The following is a 21,612-nucleotide window of genomic DNA, read 5'->3' on the forward strand; positions in this document are numbered from 1 at the left end:
TCTAGATGGAATTGGTTTTGAAGTGTAAATAGAACATCCCCAGGTGAAGAAGTAGAAGAAATAACACATGGCGGACATGGTGTATGTTTTAGTAGGATGCATTCCAGGAATTGTAATCGGTTTTTGGAGTGTACATAGTCTTCAGGTAAGAATTGTATGTAAACTTCCTCCATTTCTTGCATCAAACCTATAAACTAAACCTGAGTGTGCAACTCTCCTTTCTTCTTTTTCTCCCTTATATTTTCAATTTCACCAGAAGTGTAGTCTCTGCTCTTTCATAAGAACAGTCCCTCCTCTGGTGCCCTGTACTTTCTTCCTGTTTTCTCAAGGACCTAGTTACCTCATTATGCCATTGAAATTGCTTTACCAAGGTCTTCAATGACTTCCATGTGGGGTAAATCAAATGGATACTTTTTTGGTCCTTATTTTACTTGAATTGATAACTGTGTTTGACAGGCAGGGATACTCACCACTGTACTAATGAAGGGGAACCCTAAAAGGGTTTGATTCCTTTCTTGAAATACTTTCCTCACGTGGCTTGTGAGTTCCATCCTTTTTCTTTTTAATTCCTAATTCTCTAAGTGCTTTTTTCTAGTTTCTTTTGGATGTTTGTCTTCAGTTTGCCCCTGATTCAGTGGTTCACTGCACCCATACCCTGAAATATTCCTGAGGAGGTGAACATTTCCATCAGGAACAGTAATTAACTATGTCCGGGATCTGCTAGTGATAGAGGATAGGATGGGTGAGCAGATGGTTAATTTGGAAAATTTTTTTTTTTTAATTTGAAAATTTTTTAGGGGTTTCTGAGTTGCCTCCTATAGAAATGAGAAGATTATTAAAGAGAAGCATTATAGGACTTTTCTCTTTAAGGAGACAGTCAGTCCTCAAGTGCCAAATGCAGTGACTGGTACTCAGCCTTCATTGTGTTTGATTTTTGTTAAGATCTTTGGCACCACTGACCATGTATTTGCTTTAAACTGTCTCATCTTTTGATTTTTACCATTCTCTCCTATTTCTTTTTCTCTCTGAACTCTTCTTAGTCTGATTGCTTTCATTTCTCTTGTCTAACCCCCAATTTTTGTTTTTTTCCTGGCTTTTGAACTCTGTCTTACCCATTTCCAACATTTAGTGCATTTTAAAATTTCTTCCTAAATCATCTGTTCTCTTTTTCATGGTTACAAAATTAATATCTATGCACACAAACACAGATATACATGGCCGTTACCTTTCTTGTGAGCTATAGAACTGTCTACTGGACATTTCTATCTTGATAGTGAACAAGCACTACAAGTTCTACATAGGAACAAAAAGTCCAGGTTCTACCTATGAAAAAGTGAAATAAATTCCTTTCTTTGTTTTTTTTTTGAGGTGAATATGTTATTGTGATACAGTGGATATACACTTATTATTATATACATAATAAATAAATTTATTATGCTTCCTACAATGTCCCCCATCCGAACACAATACTATTCTTTTCTTTTAGTATCATTAATATACAATTAATTACCTGAACAACATTATGGTTATTAGACTCCCCCCGTTATCAAGTCTCCACGACATACCCTGTTACAGTCACCATCCATCTGCATAGTAAGATGCTGTAGAATCACTACTTGTCTTCTCTGTGTTACACTGCCTTCCTCATGCCCACACCCTGCTACATTATGTGTGCTAATAGTAATGCCCCCTTTTCCCCTTATCCCTCCCCTCCCACCCATCATTCCCAGTCCCTTTCCCTTTAGTAACTGTTAGTCCATTCTTGGGTTCTGCGAGTCTGCTGCTATTTTGTTCCTTTAGTTTTTTTCTTTGTTCTTATACTCCACAGATGAGTGAAATCATTTGATATTTGTCTTTCTCCACCTGGCTTTTTTCACTGAGCATAATACCCTCTAGCTCCATCCATGTTGTTGCAAATGGTAGGATTTGTTTTCTTCTTATGGCTGAATAATATCCTATTGTGTATATGTATCACATCTTTATCCATTCATCTACTGATAGGCACTTAGGTTGCTTCCATTTCTTTGCTATTGTAAATAGTGCTGTGATAAACATAGGGGTGCATATGTCTACTTTAAACTGGGCTCCTGCATTCTTAGGGCAAATTCCTAGCAGTAGAATTCCCGGGTCAAATGATATTTCTATTTTTAGTTTTTTGAGGAACCTCCATACTGCTTTCCACAATGGTTAAACTAATTTACATTCCCACCAACAGTGTAGGAGGGTTCCCCTTTCTCCACATCCTAGCCAACATTTGTTGTTTGTCTTTTGGATGTTGGCCATCCTAACTGGTGTGAGGTGGTATCTCATTGTGGTTTTAATTTGCATTTCTCTGATGATTAGCGATCTTTTCATGTGCCTGTTGGCTATCTGAATTTTCTTTGGAGAAGTGTCTGTTCAGATCCTCTGCCCATTTTTTAATTGGATTATTTGCTTTTTGTTTGTTGAGGTGTATGAGCTCTTTATGTATTTTGAATGTCAACCCCTTATTGGATATGTCATTTATGAATATATTCTCCCATACTGTAGGATGACTTTTTGTTCTACTGATAGTGTCCTTTGCTGTACAGAACCTTTTTAGTTTGATATAGTCCCACTTGTTCAGTTTTGCTTTTGTTTCCCTTGCCCAGGGAGATATGTTCATGAAGAAGTTGCTCATGTTTATGTCCAAGAGAGTTTTGCCTATGTTTTCTTCTGTTAGTTTATCGTTTCATAACTTACATTCAGGTCTTTGATCCATTTCGAGTTTACCTTTGTGTATGGAGTTAGTCAGTAATCAGTTTCATTCTCTTACATGTAGCTGTCCTGTTTTGCCAACACCAGCTGTTAAAGAGGCTGTCATTTCTCCATTATATATCCATAGCTTCTTTATTATGTATTAATTGACCATATATGCTTGGGTTAATATCCAGACTCTATTCTGTTCCACTGGTCTATGGGTCTATTCTTGTGCCAGTACCAAATTGTCTTGATTACTGTGACTTTGTACTAGAGCTTGAAGTTGGGAAGTGAGATCCCCCCTGCCTTATTCTTCCTTCTCAGGATTGCTTTGGTATTCGGGGTCTTCTTTGGTTCCATATGAATTTTAAAACTATTTGTTCCAGTTTCATTGAAGAATGCTGTTGATATTTTGATAGGGATTGCATTGAATCTGTAGATTGCTTTAGGCAGGATGGCCATTTTGACAAAATTAATTCTGCCTCTTCAAGAGCATGGGATGAATTTCCATTTATTAGTGTCCTCTTTAATTTCTCTTAAGAGTGTCTTGTAGTTTTCAGGGTATAGGTCTTTCACTTCCTTGGTTAGGTTTATTCCTAGGTATTTTATTCTTTTTGATGCAATTGTGAATGGAATTGTTTTCCTGATTTCTCTTTCTGCTAGTTCATTGTTAGTGTATAGGCATGCGACAGATTTCTGCCTATTAATTTTGTATCCTGCAACTTTGCTGAGTTCAGATATTAGTTCTAGTAGTTTTGGAGTGGATTCTTTAGGGTTTTTTAATGTATAACATTATGTCATCTGCACACAGTGACAGTTTAACTTCTTCTTTGCCAATCTGGATGCCTTTTGTTTCTTTGTGTTGCCTGATTGCCGTGGCTAGGACCTCCAGTACTATGTTGAAGAAAAGTTGGGAGAGTGGGCATCCTTGTTTTGTTCCCAGTCTTAGGGGAAAAGCTTTCAGCTTCTCACTGCTAAGTATGATGTTGGCTGTGGGTTTGTCAGATATGGCCTTTATTATGTTGAGGTACTTGCTCTCTCTACCCATTTTGTTGAGAGTTTTTATCATGAATGGATGTTGAATTTTGTCAAATGTTTTTTCAGCATCTATGGAGATGATCATGTGGTTTTTGTCCTTCTTTTTATTGATATGGATGATGTTGATGGATTTTTGAATGTTGTACCATCCTTGCATCCCTGTAATAAATCCCACTTGATCATGATGGATGATCCTCTTGATGTATTTTTGAATTCAGTTTGGTAATATTTTGTTGAGTATTTTTGCATCTATGTTCATCAGGGATATTTGTAGTTTTCTTTTTTTGTGGTGTCTTTGCCTTGTTTTGGTACTAGAGTGATGCTGGCTTCATAGAATGAGTTTGGGAGTGTTCCCATCTCTTCTATTTTTTGGAAAACTTAGAGGAAAATGAGTATTATGTCTTCTCTAAATGTCTGATAAAATTCAGCAGTGAATCCATGTGTTCTGGGAGTTTTGTTCTTAGGTAGTTTTTTGATTACCAGTTCAATTTCTTTGCTGGTAATTGGTCTGTGTAGATTTTCTGTTTCTTCTGTGGTCAGTTTTGGAAGGTTGTATTTTTCTAGAAAGTTGTCCGTTTCTTCTAGATTGTCCAGTTTGTTAGCATATAGATTTTCATAGTATTCTCTAATAAGTCTTTGTATTTCTGTGTTGTCTGTAGTGATTTTTCCTTTCTCATTTCTCATTCTTTTGATGTGTGTAGATTCTTTTTTTCTCTTAGTAAGTCTAGCTAGGGGTTCATCTATTTTGTTAATTTTCTCAAAGAATAGGTTTTGGTTTCATTGATTTTTTTCTTTGTTTTATTCTTCTCAATTTTATTTATTTCTTCTCTGATCTTTATTATGTCCCTCCTTTTGCTGACTTTGGGCCTCATTTGTTCTTTTTTCAGTTTCAGTAATTGTGAATTTAGGCTATTAATTTGGGATTGTTCCTCCTTCTTTAATTAGGCCTGGATCGCTATGTACTTTCCTCTTAGAAGTGCCTTCGCTGCGTCCCACGGAAGTTGGGGCATTGTGCTGTTGTTTTCATTTGTCTCCATATATTGTTTGATCTCTGTTTTAATCTGACCATTAATCCATCAGTTATTGAGGAGCATGTTGTTAAGCCTCCATGTGTTTGTGAGCCTTTTTGCTTTCTTTGTACAATTTATTTCTAGTTTTTTACCTTTGTGGTCTGAGAAGTTTTTTGCTAGAATTTCAGTTGTTTTGAATTTACTGAGGCTCTTTTTGTGACCTAGTATGTGGTCTATTCTGGAAAATGGTCCATGTGCACTTGAGAAGAATGTGTATCCTGCTGCTTTTGGGTGTAGAGTTCTGTAGATGTCTGTTAGGTCCATCTGTTCTAGTGTGTAATTCAGTGCCTCTGTGTCCTTACTTATTTTCTGTCTGGTGGATCTGTCCTTTGGAGTGAGTGATGTGCTGAAGTCTCCTAGAATGAATGCATTGCATTCTATTTCCTCCTTTAATTCTGTTAGTATTTGTTTCGCATATGTCAGTGCTCCTGTGTTCAGTGCCATAGATATTTATAATGGTTATATCCTCTTGTTGGACTGACCCCTTTATCATTGTGTAATGTCCTTCTTTGTCTCTTGTTACTTTCTTTGTTTTGAAGTCTATTTTTTCTGATACAAGTACTGCAACACCTGCTTTTTTCTCCCTGTTGTTTGCATGAAATCTTTTTCCATACCTTCACTTTTTTTATGTGTATATCTTTGTATTTGAGGTGAGTCTCTTGTAGGCACTGCATAGATGGGTGTTGCTTTTTTATCCATTCTATTACTCCATGCCTTTTGATTGGTGCATTCAGTCCATTTACATTTAGGGTGATTATCGATAGATATGTACTTATTGCCATTGCAGGCTTTGGATTCATGTTTACCAAGGGTTCAAGGGTACCTTCTTTACTCTATAACTGTCTAACTTAACTCACTTATTATGCTATTATAAACACAGTCTGATGATTCTCTCTCTCTCTTCTTTTTCTTCCTCCTCCACTCTTTCTGTGTTAGGTGTTTTATGCTGTACTCTTTTGTGTTTCCCTTGAGTGAATTTGTGAATAGCTGATTTTATTTTGCATCTAGTTAGTATTTGGTTGGTCTACTTTTTTTCTGTGTTTTTATTTTCTCTGGTGACATCTGTTTAGCCTTAGGAGCACTTCTGTCTAGAGCAGTCCCTTTAAAATACATTGTAGAGATGGTTTGTGGGGGGAAAATTCCCTCAACTTTTGCTTATATGGGAATTGTTTAATTCCTCCTGCAAATTTAAATGATAATCTTGCTGGATACAGTGTTGTTGGTTCGAAGCCCTTCTGTTTCATTGCTTTGAATATATCATATCATTCTCTTCTGGCCTGTAAGGTTTCCGCTGAAAAGTCTACTGATAGCCTGATGGGTTTTCCTTTGTAGATGATTTTTTTTGTCTCTCTGGCTGCTTTTAATACCCTGTCCTTATCTTTGATCTTTGCCATTTTAATTGTTATATGTCTTGGTGTTGTCCTCCTTGGGTCCCTTGTGTTGTGTTCTCCCAGATTGGGGAAGTTCAAAGACAGTTTCTATCCCTTTTTCTCTCTCTTCTTCTTGTGGTACCCCCATAAAGCGAATATTGTTCAGTTGGATTGGTCACACAGTTTTCTTAATAGTCGTTCATTCCTAGAGGTCCTTTTATCTCTCTCTGCCTCAGCTTCTCTGTATTCCTGTTCTCTGAATTCTATTCCATTAACAGTGTCTTATGCATCATCCAGTCTGCTCCTTAATCCTTCTCTTGTTTGTTTCATTTGTTATCTTCCTCCAGAATTCATCCCTTGACTCTTGCATATTTCTCTGTAGCTCCTTCAGCATGCTTATGACTTTTATTTTGAATTCTTTTTCAGGAAGATTGATAATTTCGGTCTCACCAGGCCCTCTCTCTGGTGCTTCAGGTTTTTTGGACTGAAGAAGGTTCTTCTGCCTTTTCATGGTGATGGAAGGGCGTGTGTTTCAGCTGGGAGAACAAAGACCCTTCCTGCTTGCTTGTCACCTTGCCCGTCTCTGCTGCCTGTGCTGGTCAACCACACACCAGGAGCAGCCTCTGGGTTGATACCCTGAGCTTCCATAGGCAGGGCAGACTTCGGGATGGCCAGGGCAGTGGTGGGGTTGCAGGCAAGTGACGTGTGTTCTGCTGTGAGAACAGTACCCCTTCATGCTTCTTGAACTCTGTGCTGGTGTCTGCTGCCTGTACTGGGCAACTGCACACAGGGATCAGCCTCTGGGTTAATCCCCTGAGCTGCCGTGGGTAGGGTGGCCCTCGGGTTGGCCTTGGGCACTGGCAATGGTTGCAGGTGAGCAGTTTGCCACGAGAGCAGGGCCCCTATGTGCTTCCCTGACTCTGCGCTGGTTTCCTCTGTCTATGCTGGTCAACTGGGTGCATGCGACAGCCCCTAGGTTAATCCCCTGAGTTGCTGTGGGCTGTGCGGTCCTTGGGATTGCCTAGGGCACTGGTGGTGGTTGCATTCTAGCAGCATGTGTTCGCCATGAGAACAAAGCCCCTTTATCCCTTCTGGACTCTGCGCTGGTCTCCACTGTCTGTGCTGGTCAGCTGTGGGCAGGGTCAGCCTCTGGGTCTTGCCCGGTTAGCTGCGTGCTGGGAGAAGCCTCTGTGTGGTTGCTGTAGGCGTGGCTGCTCCCCAGCTGTTCCACAGCAATGGTGAGTCAGCCGGTTTGCTTCCAGTGCTGGTGGGGGGAAATGAACTGCAGCCTATTTGTTGCCATAAGGGGCTTCGGATCTGCATTTGCCACCCAGGGGGTTATGGCGCCTGAAGTTCCTTAAAGTTCCCAGTGTGCTGGGCTGAGTGTGCCAGGACGATTTTGTCTACCTGTTAAACCCTTGTCCCTTTAAGACTTTTAATGCACCTGCTTTTCTTTTGTCCCAGGGCAGCTGGCTGTGGGAGACTGTTCTCAGTCTTAGTCTCGGATTTTGCTTTTCCGTTCCTCTAATATCCAGTACACTGTGCAATGTGTGTCTGTGCTCCCGGTGCAGAATACTAGGGCTGGTTATTTAGCAGTTCTATGCTTCCACTACTTCCCCACTCTGATTGTTTTCCTCCCACTGGTGAGCTGGGGTCGGGGGAGTGCTCAGGTCCCTCCGGGTTACGGCTTTGTATCTTACCCTTTTCCGTGACATGTTGAGTTCTCACAGATGTAGATGTAGCCTGGCTGTTGTACTGTAACTTCTGGTCACTCTTAGGAATAGTTGTATTTGCTGTATTTTCAAAATATATATGGTTTTGGGAGGAGATTTCCGCCACCCTACTCATGCCACCATCTTGAGAATCTCTCACCCTCTCTTTCTTTTTTTGACCTCTCTCCCCTAACCTTTTCTTCTGTAGTCTGTTACCATTAATTGTATGGATTATGAGTTTCTTGGAGGCAGGGGTAATTTCATATTCATCATTATATGAAGCCTGGTAGTCTAGCCTAATGTGAAGCTGAATTCCCCATGTTTGTTTATCAAGAATCATCCTTTTTGCTCTGCCCGATCACTCATTTTCAGCTTGTCTCTATATCCTATAGATTATAGATCAGATTAGTCTCTTCCTTAACATTCTTAGTTCCACTGCCGTAGGCTTTCATCTTGTCACTTGGGCTGTTAACACAGCACCTTTCTGGTCTCTGCAGTGCTCTTCCTTGGGTGGGCCAAAAAACCAGCCTTCCGGGGAAATAGGAAAATCCCTGATTTTGTAGTATATGCCAATTTCCATAATGTAAATATTCTCACAATTGTCAATATTAAGATACTTACCTGTGATGTCAACTGGTTCACACAATTCCTGAAAAATCTAACAACTGGCTCTCAGGTGCGAATACAAGCCAGTTCTGGCACACCACAGTATGAGTAATCCCTTTTCAATCATCTTCTATACTGTTGCCAGAAACTGTCTAAAACACAAAGCTGACAGTGCTCTTTTTGGCCTTAAAATAATGGGATATAGTACTCTGAACATTGTGGGTGTCTTCCAAGCTCTTTTCAAAACTGCCCCCCTGACAACCTGTCAGTCTTTACTCTTTCTGCCCCACATATGTACTCTGTGATTAGACACCCTGAAGTCAGTATTCCCCTTATTTCTCAAAATATGCCATGATATTTGCTGCCCTAAGCCTTCCCGCTTCTTGGAATGGCATTCTCCACTTATCTACCTGGTAGGATCCTTAATCCTGAGAACTACTTGGCAAACTGGAAGGAAATGTGGTTCTCATACTTAAGGTCCATGTAGCAGTTTCCATTTTTCATTCCCCTCCACTTTGCTAGTAGTCTAGAATGAATCTTGCTTTTAGCGGAATACTTCCAGCTGATACATAGATTAATTCATTCAACCAATATTGAGCACCTGCCATGTGTCAGACATTGTTAAGGCCTAGGGAGGTGGTAGTAAACAAAGACCATGCCTTCCTGGAGCCATTATGGTGCATATGAACAATTAAAGCTTTCTTATAAGTACTCTGTACTCTGTTTTGCTTGTTAGTTTCATAATCTCTATCAAGGCAAAGGTATGTCTACCAGATGGGTAGCAGATAATGATTAATAGCTGCACTGAGCTTACTTCTACATATCTATTTTTAACTCATAATTCTGTCCATATTTCTTTGACCTGCAGATTGGTGGATTTCTGTACAAAAAGATATCTTCTTAATATCTAGTATCACTTCTTTTTCCTGCCTATAAAGGGTGTGTTTTGAACAGTTTCTGTTTCCATTTACTTATCATACCCACAGATCCTAAACGTCAGTAATACCTATAAATTTTTTGGCCTATTTCTATTAAAATTCCATTTACTTTATTATAACATTTTGTGCATTGATCTAGAAATATCAGAGACCATAAATACCAAATATAGTCAACTTTCCTGTTATCATTGTCAGTGATCTTGTTTTCTTGCATTAAAGGCTATGATTAGTAGTTAATTCTTAATCTTTCACTCAATATTTTCCTTCTGATTCACTGATAAAATTTAGCTTTTCACAGTATAGTATAGTGTTTCAGAGTATGGGTTCTGCAGGTAGACTGCCTGAATTCAGATCTCAGACAGTGAGGTTAGACAGGTTGCATGCCCTGTCAGTGCCTATCTCTTCATCTGTTGAGTGGGGAAAATGACAGGTTGAACAGGGTTATGTGGGGACTGAATGAATCAATATGAGTAAAGTGCTTAGATCAGTGTCTGGTACAAAGTAAGTGCTCAAGTGATGGACAGTATTACTTTGTTATGATGTTACTTCCCCCTCTTCTCATTTACAACAGTTCCTGCTTCGTAGAAAGACCTCAAAATATGTTATGATTGTTTAATATCTGTTTCTTTAGTGCAGTGTAATTAGTAACTGGCGATTTTTCCTTTTTTCCCCAGACTGTTATAGTGATTTTTTAAATGAAGACTTTGATGTGAAGAGTTACACTTCCCAATCTATTCATCAAGCTGTAATTGCTGAACAACTAGCAAAACTTGCCCAAGGAATTAGTCAGTTGGATAAAGAACTACACCTACAGGTGATTCTAATCTTCTGAATTTTTGCAGGCTATTTCACCTAAAATGATAATTTATCATTTTTATAATCTTTTTATTATTTAATCCAAATGCATATTTACATGAGCAAATGTACAACTAACATACTAGTGTGGCTAATTTTTCAAAGTGTATTTTTTTTTTTTTTGAGAGGGCATCTCTCATATTTATTGATCAAATGGTTGTTGACAACAAAAAAATTCTGTATAGGGGACTCAATGCACAGTCATTAATCAACCCCAAGCCTAATTCTCAACAGTCTCCAATCTTCTGAAGCATAATGAACAAGTTCTTACATGGTGAACAAGTTCTTACATAGTGAATAAGTTCTTACATGGTGAATAGTGCAAGGGCAGTCATATCACAGAAACTTTCGGTTTTGATCATGCATCATGAACTATAAACAATCAAGTCAGATATGATTATTCATTTGATTTTTATACTTGATTTATATGTGAATCCCACATTTCTCCCTTATTATTATTATTATTGTTATTATTATTATTATTTTTAATAAAATGCTGAAGTGGTAGGTAGATGCAAGATAAAGGTAGAAAACATAATTTAGTGCTGTAAGAGGGCAAATGTAGATGATCAGGTGTGTGCCTATAGACTAAGTATTAATCCAAGCTAGACAAGGGCAACAAAACATCCACAGATGCAGAAGATTTCTCTCAAAACGGGGAGTGAGGTTCTAAGCCTCCCCTCTGTTGATCCCCAATTTCTCTCCTGATGGCCACCCTGCGACTGTGCCTGTCTTAGGTTGTTCCTCCCTTGAGGAATCTTACCCGTCTCTGGCTAACCAGTCATCTTCCGGGGCCATACAGGGAAATGTAAAGTTGGTAAGTGAGAGAGAAGCAATATTGTTTGAAAAGGTTAGCTTTTTACTTCTTTGCAGATTTATGCCCTGTGGCTTCTATGCCCAGTATTTGTCTTGAGGTATCTTTACCACTTGGAAGAATTATGATACTCGGTAAATTTGATATGAGGCACAAATTCTATTTAAGGGTTGTAATTAGGAAGGAAGAAGAAAAGCTATAGAAGTAGCAGACAGAAGAAAACATGGGAAGATTGATTATTTCTTTGACATATCTTCTTGTAGAGTAACATAAGCATGTATAGGTTTTAAACTACTAATTAAATTGCGCACACACATTAACATAAAGGAATACAGCTACATAACAAAAGCAGACCTACAATTACCAGCCATATCCAGTGAAACCAAGAAAACCAGCTAGGTACCCTAGGCATTTGTGAAAACTTATCAATGATATGATGGATATTGTCTAACTGAATTGGAATAGTTTCAAAGTGTATTTTTGAAGTTTTCTCTTAAAAGGCTTTCTGTTAGTTGAAAAACTAATATACCTCTTTTTCCCAAACCTTTTATTGATACTTTGTTTTCAACACCTTAACTGATATGCAGTGAATAATATAGGTGGGCAAAAAATAGGATGCCTTTGATAAAGATAATAGAAAATGGAATTTTGGAAGTAGAACACTGTGAATGAGAAAAATTGAGATGTTCACTTTGGCACAAGGTATATTAACATTTGCTGAAATTATAGAAAGTTGATGAGTTTTTGTTGGATTGAGCAAAATATGGGGAATTAGGAGATGGATTCTAATCTCAGCTATGCTGTTATCATTCATATCATTTAATGTCTTTGAATCTTTAAAAAAAGTCTATCAAAATGGGTTGGAGTGAATAAGGGAGAAGAGGGGATTGTAGTAGAAAATCTTGAAGTGTCTTCCTCTTCTACAGTTTTACAATTTATGAGGTGGTTTTATGGTATACTTCCTGGTGTTGCCTTTTGTTTCTGAGTAAGCACTTAATAAACATTTAAGTGATGAACAAATACAAGATTAGAGTTCAGTATTTGTCAGTAAACATTTGTAAAACACTTTTAAACATTAAGCTGTAGGGATAGAAAAACAAACACAATTCTTGGCTCTCCAAGGATTCGCAGACCAGTGCAGGTACAGAAATAATCAATGGAAAATGATGCCTAACTAAAACAGTACAAAGTGTTTATGGGAATAAGGGAGAATGTACTTGTCTCTGCCTAGGGTTCTCAAGGGGCAGCTTTTAAAAAAATTTTTTTATTAAGGTATGATTGATATACACTCTTATGAAGGTTTCACATGAAAAAACAATGTGGTTACTACATTTACCCATATTATCAAGTCCCCACCCATACCCCAATGCAGTCACGTCCATCAGTGCAGCAAGATGCCACAGATCCACTATGTGGCTTTTCTGTGCTACACTGTTCTCCCTGTGATCCCCCACACCATGTGTCTAAACATAAGACCCCTCAATCCCCTTCTCCCGCCCTCCCCACCTCTCTTCCCATACCCTTCCCCTTTTGTAACCACTAGTCCCATCTTAGAGTCTCTGAGTCTGCTTCTATTTTTTTCCTTCAGTTTTGCTTCATTGTTATTCTCCACAAATGAGGGAAATCATGTGGCATTGTCTTTCCCTGCCTGGCTTATTTCATTGAGTATAATGTCCTCCAGTTCTATCCATGTTGTTGCAAATGGTAGGATTTGTTTCCTTCTTATGGCCAAATAGTATTCTATTGTGTATATGTACCACATCTTCTTTATCCATTTATCTCCTGTGGACACTTAGGTTGCTTCCATATTTTAGCTATTGTAAGAAGTGCTGCAATAAACATAGGGGTGCATATGTCTTTTTGGATCTGAGAAGTTGTGATCTTTGGGTAAATTCCAAGGAGTGGGATTTCCGGGTCAAATGGTATTTCTACTTTTAGTTTTTTGAGGTACCTCCATATTGCTTTCCACAATGGTTGAACTAGCCAACATTCCCACCAGCAGTGTTGGAGGGTTTCCATTTCTCCGCATCCTCGCCAGCATTTGTTGTTCTTAGTCTTTTCGATGCTGGCCATTCTAACTGGTGTGAGGTGATATCTCATTGTGGTTTTAATTTTCATTTCCCTGATGATTAGTGATGTGGAGCATCTTTTCATGTATCTGTTGGCCATCTGAATTTCTTTGGAGAACTGTCTCTTCATCTCCTCTGCCCATTTGTTAATGGGGTTGTTTGCTTTTTGGGTGTTGAGGCATGAAGTTCTTTATATATTTTGGATGAAAGCCCTTTGTTGGATATGTCATTTACAAATATATTCTCCCATATTGTAGAGTGCCTTATTTTTCTGTTGATAGTGTCCTTTGCCATACAGAAACTTTTTAGTTTGATGTAGTCCCACAAATTCATTTTATTGCTTTTGTTTCCCTTTCTTGAGGAAATGCATTCAGGAAGAAGTTGCCCATTCTTATATTCAGGAGATGTTTGCCTATGTTGTCTTCTAAGAGTTTTATGGTTTCATGACTTACATACAAGTCTTTAATCCATTTCGAGTTCAGTTTGGTGTATGGGGTTAAACAATAATACAGTTTGATTCTCTTGCATGTAACTGTCCAGTTTTGCCAACACCAGCTGTTGAAGAGGCTGTTATTTCCCCATTGTATTTCCATGGCTCTTTTATTGCATATTAATTGACCATATATGGTTGGGTTTATATCAGGGCTCTCTAGTCTGTTCCACTGGTCTGTGGGTCTGTTCTTGTGCCAGTACCAAATTGTCTTGATTACTGTGGCTTTGTAGTACAGCTTGAAGTTGGGGGCATAATGCCCCCAGCTTTATTCTTCCTTCTCATGATTGCTTTGGCTATTCGGGGTCTTTTGTGGTTCCATATGAATTTTAGAATGATTTTCTCTAGTTTGTTGAAGAATGCTTTTGGTATTTTGATAGGGATTGCATTGAATCTATAGATTGCTTTAGGCAGGATGGCCATTTTGACAATATTAAGTCTTCCTATCCATGAGCACAGGATGTGTTTCCATTTATTGTTACCTTCTTTAATTTCTCTTAAGAGTGTCTTGTAGTTTTCAGGGTATAGGTCTTTCACTTCCTTGGTTAGGTTTATTCCTAGGCATTTTATTCTTTTTGATGCAATTGTGAATGGAATTGTTTTCCTGATTTCTCTCTCTGCTAGATCATTGTTAGTGTATGGGAATGCGACAGATTTCTGCCTATTAATTTTGTATCCTGCAACTTTGCTGAATTCAGATATTAGATCTAGTAGTTTTGGAGTGGATTCTTTAGGGTTTTTTATGTACAATATCATGTCATCTGCAAACAGTGACAGTTTAACTTCTGCCTTGCCAATCTGGATGCCTTTTATTTCTTTGTGTTGTCTGATTGCCATGGCTAGGACCTCCAGTACTATGTTGAATAGAAGTGGGGAGAGTGGGCATCCTTGTCTTGTTCCCGATCTTAAAGGAAAAGCTTTCAGCTTCTCACTGTTAAGTATGATATTGGCTGTGGGTTTGTCATATATGACCTTTATTATGTTGAGGTACTTGCCCTCTATTCCCATATTTTTTAGAGTTTTTATCATGAATGGATGAAATTCATGAAAGCCACAAATTTTGTCAAATGCTTTTTCAGCATCTATGGAGATGATCATGTGGTTTTTGTCCTTCTTTTTGTTTATGTGGTGGATGATGTTGATGGATTTTTTAATGTTGTACCATCTTTGCATCCCTGGAATAAATCCTATTTGGTTATGATGGATGATCTTTTTGATGTATTTTTGAATTCAGTTTGGTAATATTTTGTTGAGTATTTTTGCATCTACGTTCATCAGGGATATTGGTATGTATTTTTCTTTTTTGTGGTGTCTTTGCTTGGTTTTGGTATTAGAGTGATGCTGGCCTCATAGAATGAGTTTGGAAATATTCCCTCTTCTTCTACTCTTTGGAAAACTTTAAGGAGGATGGGTATTATGTCTTCTCTATATGTTTGTTCAAATTCAGCAGTGAAGCCATCTGGTCCAGGAGTTTTGTTCTTAGGTAGTTTTTTTGATTACCAGTTTGATTTTGTTGCTGGTAATTGGTCTGTTCAGATTTTCTGTTTCTGCCTTGGTCAGTCTTGGAAGGTTGTAGTTTTCTAGAATGTTGTCCATTTCTTCTAGGTTATCCAGTTTGTTAGCATATAATTTTCCTAGTATTCTCTAATAATTCTTTGTATTTCTGTGTTGTCCGTAGTGATTTTTCCTTTCTCATTTCTGATTCTGTTTATGTGTGTAGACTGTCTTTTTTTCTTGATAAGTCTGGCTAGGGATTTATCTGTTTTGTTAGGTAGAAAGCAAAGAACCAGCTCTTGCTTTCATTGATTCTTTCTATTGTTTTATTCTTCTCAAATTCATTTATTTCTTTTCTAATCTTTATTATGTCCCTCCTTCTATCGACTTTGGGCCTCATTTGTTCTTCTTTTTCTGGTTTCATTAATTGTGTGTTTAGACTGCTTCTACAGGATTGTTGTTCTTTCCTGAGGTACACTTGTATTGCAATATACTTTCCTCTTAGCACAGATTTTGGCTGCCTCCCACAGATTTTGTGGTGTTGAATTATTGTTGTCATTTGTTTCCATATATTGCTTGACTTCTGTTTTTATTTGGTCATTGATCCATTGGTTATTTAGGAGCATGTTGTGAAGCCCCCATGTGCTTGTGGGATTTTTCATATTCTTTGTGTAATTTATTTCTAATTTCATACCTTTGTAGTCTGAGAAACTGGTTGGTACAATTTCAGTCTTTTTGAGTTTTCTGAGGCTCTTTTTGTGGCCTAGTATATGATCTATTCTTGAAAATGTTCCATGTGCACTTGAGAAGAATGTGTATCCTGCTGCTTTTGGGTGTAGAGTTCTGTAGATGTCGATTAGGTCCATCTGTTCTAATGTGTTGTTCAGTGCCTCTGTGTCTTTACTTATTTTCTGTCTGGTTGATCTGTCCTTCAGAGTGAGTGGAGTGTTGAAGTCTCCTAGAATGAATGCATTGCATTCTATTTCTCCTTTTAACTCAGTCAGTATTATTTCACATATGTAGGTGCTCCTGTGTTGGGTGCATAGATATTTATAATGATTACATCTTCTTGTTGGATTGACCCCTTTATCATTATGTAATGTCCTTCTGCGTCTCTTGTGACTTTCTTTGTTTTGAAGTCTATTTTGTCTGATACAAGTACTGCAACTCCTGCTCTTTTCTCTCTATTAGTTTCATGAAATATCTTTTTCCATCCCTTCACTTTTTGTCTGTGTATGTCTTTGGGTTTAAAGTGAGTCTCATGTAGGCACCATATACGTGGGTCTTTTTTTTTATGCATTCAGTGACTCTGTGTCTTTTGATTGGTGCATTCAGTCCATTTACATTTAGGGTAATTACCGATAGGTATGTACTTATTGCCATTGCAGTCTTTAGATTCGTGGTTACCAAAGGTTCAAGGTTAACTTCCTTACTATCTAAGAGTCTAACTTAACTTAGTTAATATGTTATTACAAACACAATTTATAAAGGTTCTTTCCTTTTTCTCCTTCTTTTCTTCCTCCTCCATTCTTTATATATTAGGTATCATATTCTATACTCTGACTATCCGTTGATTGACTTTGGGGATAGTTAATTTAATTTTGCATTTGCTTAGTAATTAACTGTTCTGCTTTCCTTATGGTGGTTTTCTTACCTCTGGTGACAGCTATTTAACCTTAGGAACATTTCCATCTATAGCAGTCCCTCCAAAATACACTGTAGAGATGGTTTGTGGGAGGTAAATTCTCTCAGCTTTTGCTTATCTGGAAATTGTTTAATCCCTCCTTCAAATTTAAATGATTGTCTTGCCAGCTAATGTATTCTTGGTTCCACGCCCTTCTTCTTCATTGCATTAAATACATCATGCCACTCCCTTCTGGCCTGTAAGGTTTCTGCTGAGAAGTCTGATGTTGGCCTGATGGGCTTTCCTTTGTTTGTGATCTTATTTTTCTCTCTTGCTGCTTTTAACAGTATGTCCTTATCCTTGATCTTTGCCATTTTAATTACTGTATGTCTTGGTGTTGTCTTCCTTGTGTTGGGAGATCTATGCACCTCCATGACTTGAGAGACTATCTCCTTCCCCAGATTGGGGAATTTTTCAACAATTACCTCCTCAAAGATACTTTCTATCCCTTTCTCTTTCTCTTTTTCTTCTGGTACCCCTGTAATGCGACTATTGTTCCCTTTGGATTGGTCACAGTTCTCTCAATATTCTTTCATTCTTAGAGATCCTTTTTTCTCTCTGTGCCTCAGCTTCTTTGTATTCCTCTTCTCTAATTTCTATTTCATTTATCGTCTTCTCCACTGTATTCAGTCTGCTTTTAATACCCTCCATTGTGCTCTTCAATGATTGGATCTCTGATTGGAATTCATTCCTGAGTTCTTGACTATCTTTCTGTGCCGCCATTAGCATGTTAATGATTTTTATTTTGAACTCCCTTTCAGGAAGAGTCATGAGGTCCATGTCATCTTTCTCAGGGGTTATGTTAATTTTACTCTGTACCAGTTTCTTTGGCGTTTCATGTTTGCGTATGGCGCCCTCTAGTGTCCAGAAGCTCTACTCTCTGGATCTGCTCAGCGTCTGAAGCAATGTTGGGGGTCGCAGGGGAGCGGTATTGGTGCCGCTGGGGAGGAAATAGCTGTTTCCTGCTTCCTGGCTGCTATCCCTGTCTCCCCACTGCCTGAACCAGTGGGCTCAGTACACATGTGTAAGCTTTTGTCCCAGAGCAGCTGGATATGTAGCCCTGCTTTCCACACCAGCTGGGATCTGAGACTCTCCAGGAATTCTGCCTGTCTTAGCTTTCCAACCCCGTGATCACAAGAGTATCATGAAAGCACCATGAAATGTAGGTTTGTGGTCCTAGTGCAGATATCTGGAGTTAGGTATTCAGCAGTCCCAGGCCTCCACTCACTCCCCGCTCCATTTCTCCTCCTCCTGGCTGGTGAGTTGCGGTGTGGGAAGGGGTTGGGTTCCGCCTGACCACAGCCTTGGTATGGTACCCTGTTCCGTGAGGTCTGCTCTTTTCTGCAGGTGTATGCAGTCTGGCGCAGTCCTCTCTCCTTTTGCTCTCTCAGGATTAGTTGTATTAATTATATTTTTGTATTATATGTGGTTTTAGGAGGAAGCCTCTGTCTCACCTCTCACGCCGCCATCTTTATCCCCTCAGTAGGCGGCTTTTTACAAAAGCCATCCGAAATTCTTTCTGCCCTCTTATGGTTGATATTTTCCTTATTCTTTGAATGTAGTATGTTCTTTGCAGGAATCAATAGAAACAAAATTTCTAAGTTATATACTAGTAGTTTTGAATGTGAGATAGAGGAAGTCTCGAGTTGCAGTACGAGATCTGAACCTGCTATAATTGTTTGTCCGCTTAAGAAAAATTGGGATAAATGCTAACCAAACCCGTAAATTAAATATAAGTAATTAAAAAATATGATTGTGATGATTAAAATTACAAAAGATGTACTGAGACATGTATTAGCTGAGGCTGAACTGGAAACAGAAACAACTGTAGGTGTTTAAAGCAAGAAAGATATTTAATACAGAATATTGGATGTTCATGAAATTGCTGAGTGGGTGGCCAGTGGACTGAGTTGAAGGATCTACCATAGATACAACACACAGGCCTGGATACTACTGTTGTTACCTCCCATGCCACTGCTAGGTACTCTGCTGGTAGGTACGTGGTAACTAAACTCTGGAATGATCCATATGGCTTTCTCAACTTTCTCTAAATCCTTGCTTACTAGTTGAAACAGTAGCAGAAAGATAACTTTCCTTTTTCTTCTGTCTTCCAAATCTCTTAGAAATTCATGTAATTGGCTGTGGGGAGCCTGTAAAAGTGTAGTTTTCAGCTTACCAAAGTATTATCAGAAAGAACAAAGAAGAATAGAGAATTAAAAGGAAATAAGGTTTGTTAGGACAGACACATTGATAATCATGTCAATGGACCAGGAAAAATTAAGACATCTTCTGGCAATTTTAAGTCTAAGAGACATAGGAGACCAAAAATATAGGACTTAATTTAGGTGGTATGAAAGAGACTTGACAGAATGACAGTGATATCTGAAACAGGTCAAAGTGGAGGATGTAGGGGTTCCATTGAATGAATCCTTGCTGATTAGAAGCTTCAGTTCATAGACAAGGCATGAAACTTTCATTCATTGGAATAAAGGATATACAGTGATATGGATTCTTGCGTTATTCTAAAGATTTGCATGATTTCTTGATGTTTCTAGGAATTTCTTGCATGTAGCCTTTAAATCTTAATCTTTTTGGTGTTTTAATATGACCATTTACATTTTATAAAAATACCAGTCTTCTGCAGAGGAGAGGATTTGCTCTGATACTACAAAACGGAAGCAGAGAGATGTTCAGGGATAGGCAGGCACTGCCTCTGCATTGTCTTTCCAGATTTGAAGGTGGTCCTGATTTAAATTGAAAGGTGGTTCTTAAGTTCAATTCAGGAGCTAAGAGAACCTAATGTTTGAAAAATTTCTTTTTTAAAGGGAAACCATATAATAGCATGGCAAGAATTTTTTTTTTTTTTTTTAATTTTGGCACAAATCCACCTGCACATCTCATTAACAAAGCAAGGGGCTATTGAGAAGGCTGCATCTTCTTTGGCTCTGTATTGAACTGTTTGTTTGTGTCCCTGCTAGTATCATCTCAAACACACCTTTGTAACTTTATTTTTTTCTTCTGTGTTAGTATTTGCTCCCTTGCTATATGAAGAGAGACCTTTAATTCTGCTTTGTGATTACAAAGAAAAATACCTAATACTTTGAGAGCAAATGCTGATTATTTATTCTTGATTTTCAGGTTGTTGCAAGACATGAAGATTTACTGGCACAGGCAACTGGTATTGAGTCTTTGGAAGGTATATTGCAGTTAACTATTAGACATTATATAGAGCAAGACCAGGGATTGGCATACTTTCTCTCTTAAGGGTTAAATAGTAAATATTTTAGACTTTGCAGGCCATATTCTACTATTGCAGAGTAAAAGGAGCCAGGTAATATGTAAATGAACATATTTGGCTATGTTCCAACAAAAATTTAATACAACTTTGTTGACTCCTCAGTTAAACAATCTGGCTTCATATTCTTGCTTTGCCACTTACTAGACGTGTGACTTTGGATGAGTTATTTAACCTTTCTGTGCCTCAGTTTTATCTGTAAGGGAGGAATATAAATATTTACTAACATGGTGTTATTCTGAGGATTAAATGAGCAAAATGCGTGGAACAATTCTTGGCACGTATATAGTGCCTCTATAAGTGTTAGTTGAAAACAAAAACATCAACAATATCAGAGTAGGTAGTAGTAGAAGTAGGCTTGAATCTTTCCTTGGTTTTGGCTTTCTTTGAAATTCCTTCCACTGAAAGTATAGTAGAATAATACTTTGGATTTTTATTTTTATGAATCCTCTGATTTTTGATTGGCTAAATCTTTTATGAATTTTTCATACTGTCTTGATTAAATTAAAGCACAGCTCATAAATATGAAGTCTTATATTGGTTTACATTATTACTTATGGTTACTGTTATTAATCATTGCATATTAAAAGAAAGCTAAGTGGTTTTTCTACATGTTGAGGAAGGGTGTTGCTTTGTGTGATGCAAAACTTTTTAATCCTTCCACCAGTGTTCCTTATGCACTCAAAGGTATTAACATGTTCTCAGCATGTACACTGTAAGACTTCCTGATGAAGAACTTAGTATTTTCAGAAATAATAGTTTGACTGTTATTTGAATATTCAGGATAGATATAAGCTGTATTCTTGTGAAAATTAAATAAGTATTGACTTACTATTGGAAATCACTTATGTTTTTTTATCTTGTAATGTTTTTATGTGTTTCTGGAGGCAAGTAAATAATATTCTGTTTTAATGGTAATTTTTTTAAGTAAGTGATAAATGATTTTTTGATTTATAAAGGCCCATAAGGATGGCATGGTTGTATGTTGATTCTAAGTGATATAGGTGTAGATGAACATCACAACAGAAATATGTCTCATTGTGTTTTCTTTTTTATGCGCTTAGTTCTATAATGTGCTTGTTTTTCCCAGAATCCTTTCCAATTATTACAATATTTAAAATATATTGTTAGACTGAGTTAGAATGACTGTCCATTGGATGAGTGTACAGAGTACAAAGGCTGGCTTCACTGAATTCCTCTGATAATCTAAAAATCTTCTCCAGATTATTTGAACATAAATAGTCAAAGTATGAATTGGTTAGTAGTCATTTTAGCATGATGTGTATTTCTAAGCGCTTACTAGAATGTTACTTTGAGAAGCTGGAAAGGAAGTGTGGTATTATTTAAAAACAAATATCCCAACTTCTACTTTATCTGTTTTATTCCTGATGAATTTAAAATTTTAAACTTTTGAGATATATTTATTAAGCCAGTTTTATTAAAAGTTGCCCCCCCCCCC

At 37.8% G+C, this 21,612-nt stretch overlaps 1 protein-coding gene across 1 annotated transcript in view; it reads left to right on the forward strand.

Moving 5' to 3' along the window:
• COG5 (component of oligomeric golgi complex 5) overlaps positions 1 to 21,612 on the forward strand; it is a 397,019-nt gene that overhangs the window by 1,484 nt on the left and 373,923 nt on the right. Inside the window, exons 2-3 of the mRNA XM_036918977.2 lie at positions 10,127 to 10,266; positions 19,997 to 20,054. Of these exons, the coding sequence (XP_036774872.2) occupies positions 10,127 to 10,266; positions 19,997 to 20,054 (198 nt within the window). The remainder of the gene's footprint in view (positions 1 to 10,126; positions 10,267 to 19,996; positions 20,055 to 21,612) is intronic.

The sequence above is a fragment of the Manis pentadactyla genome, chromosome 7, assembly GCF_030020395.1.
Source record: "Manis pentadactyla isolate mManPen7 chromosome 7, mManPen7.hap1, whole genome shotgun sequence".
NCBI classification, from domain to species: Eukaryota; Metazoa; Chordata; class Mammalia; order Pholidota; family Manidae; genus Manis; species Manis pentadactyla.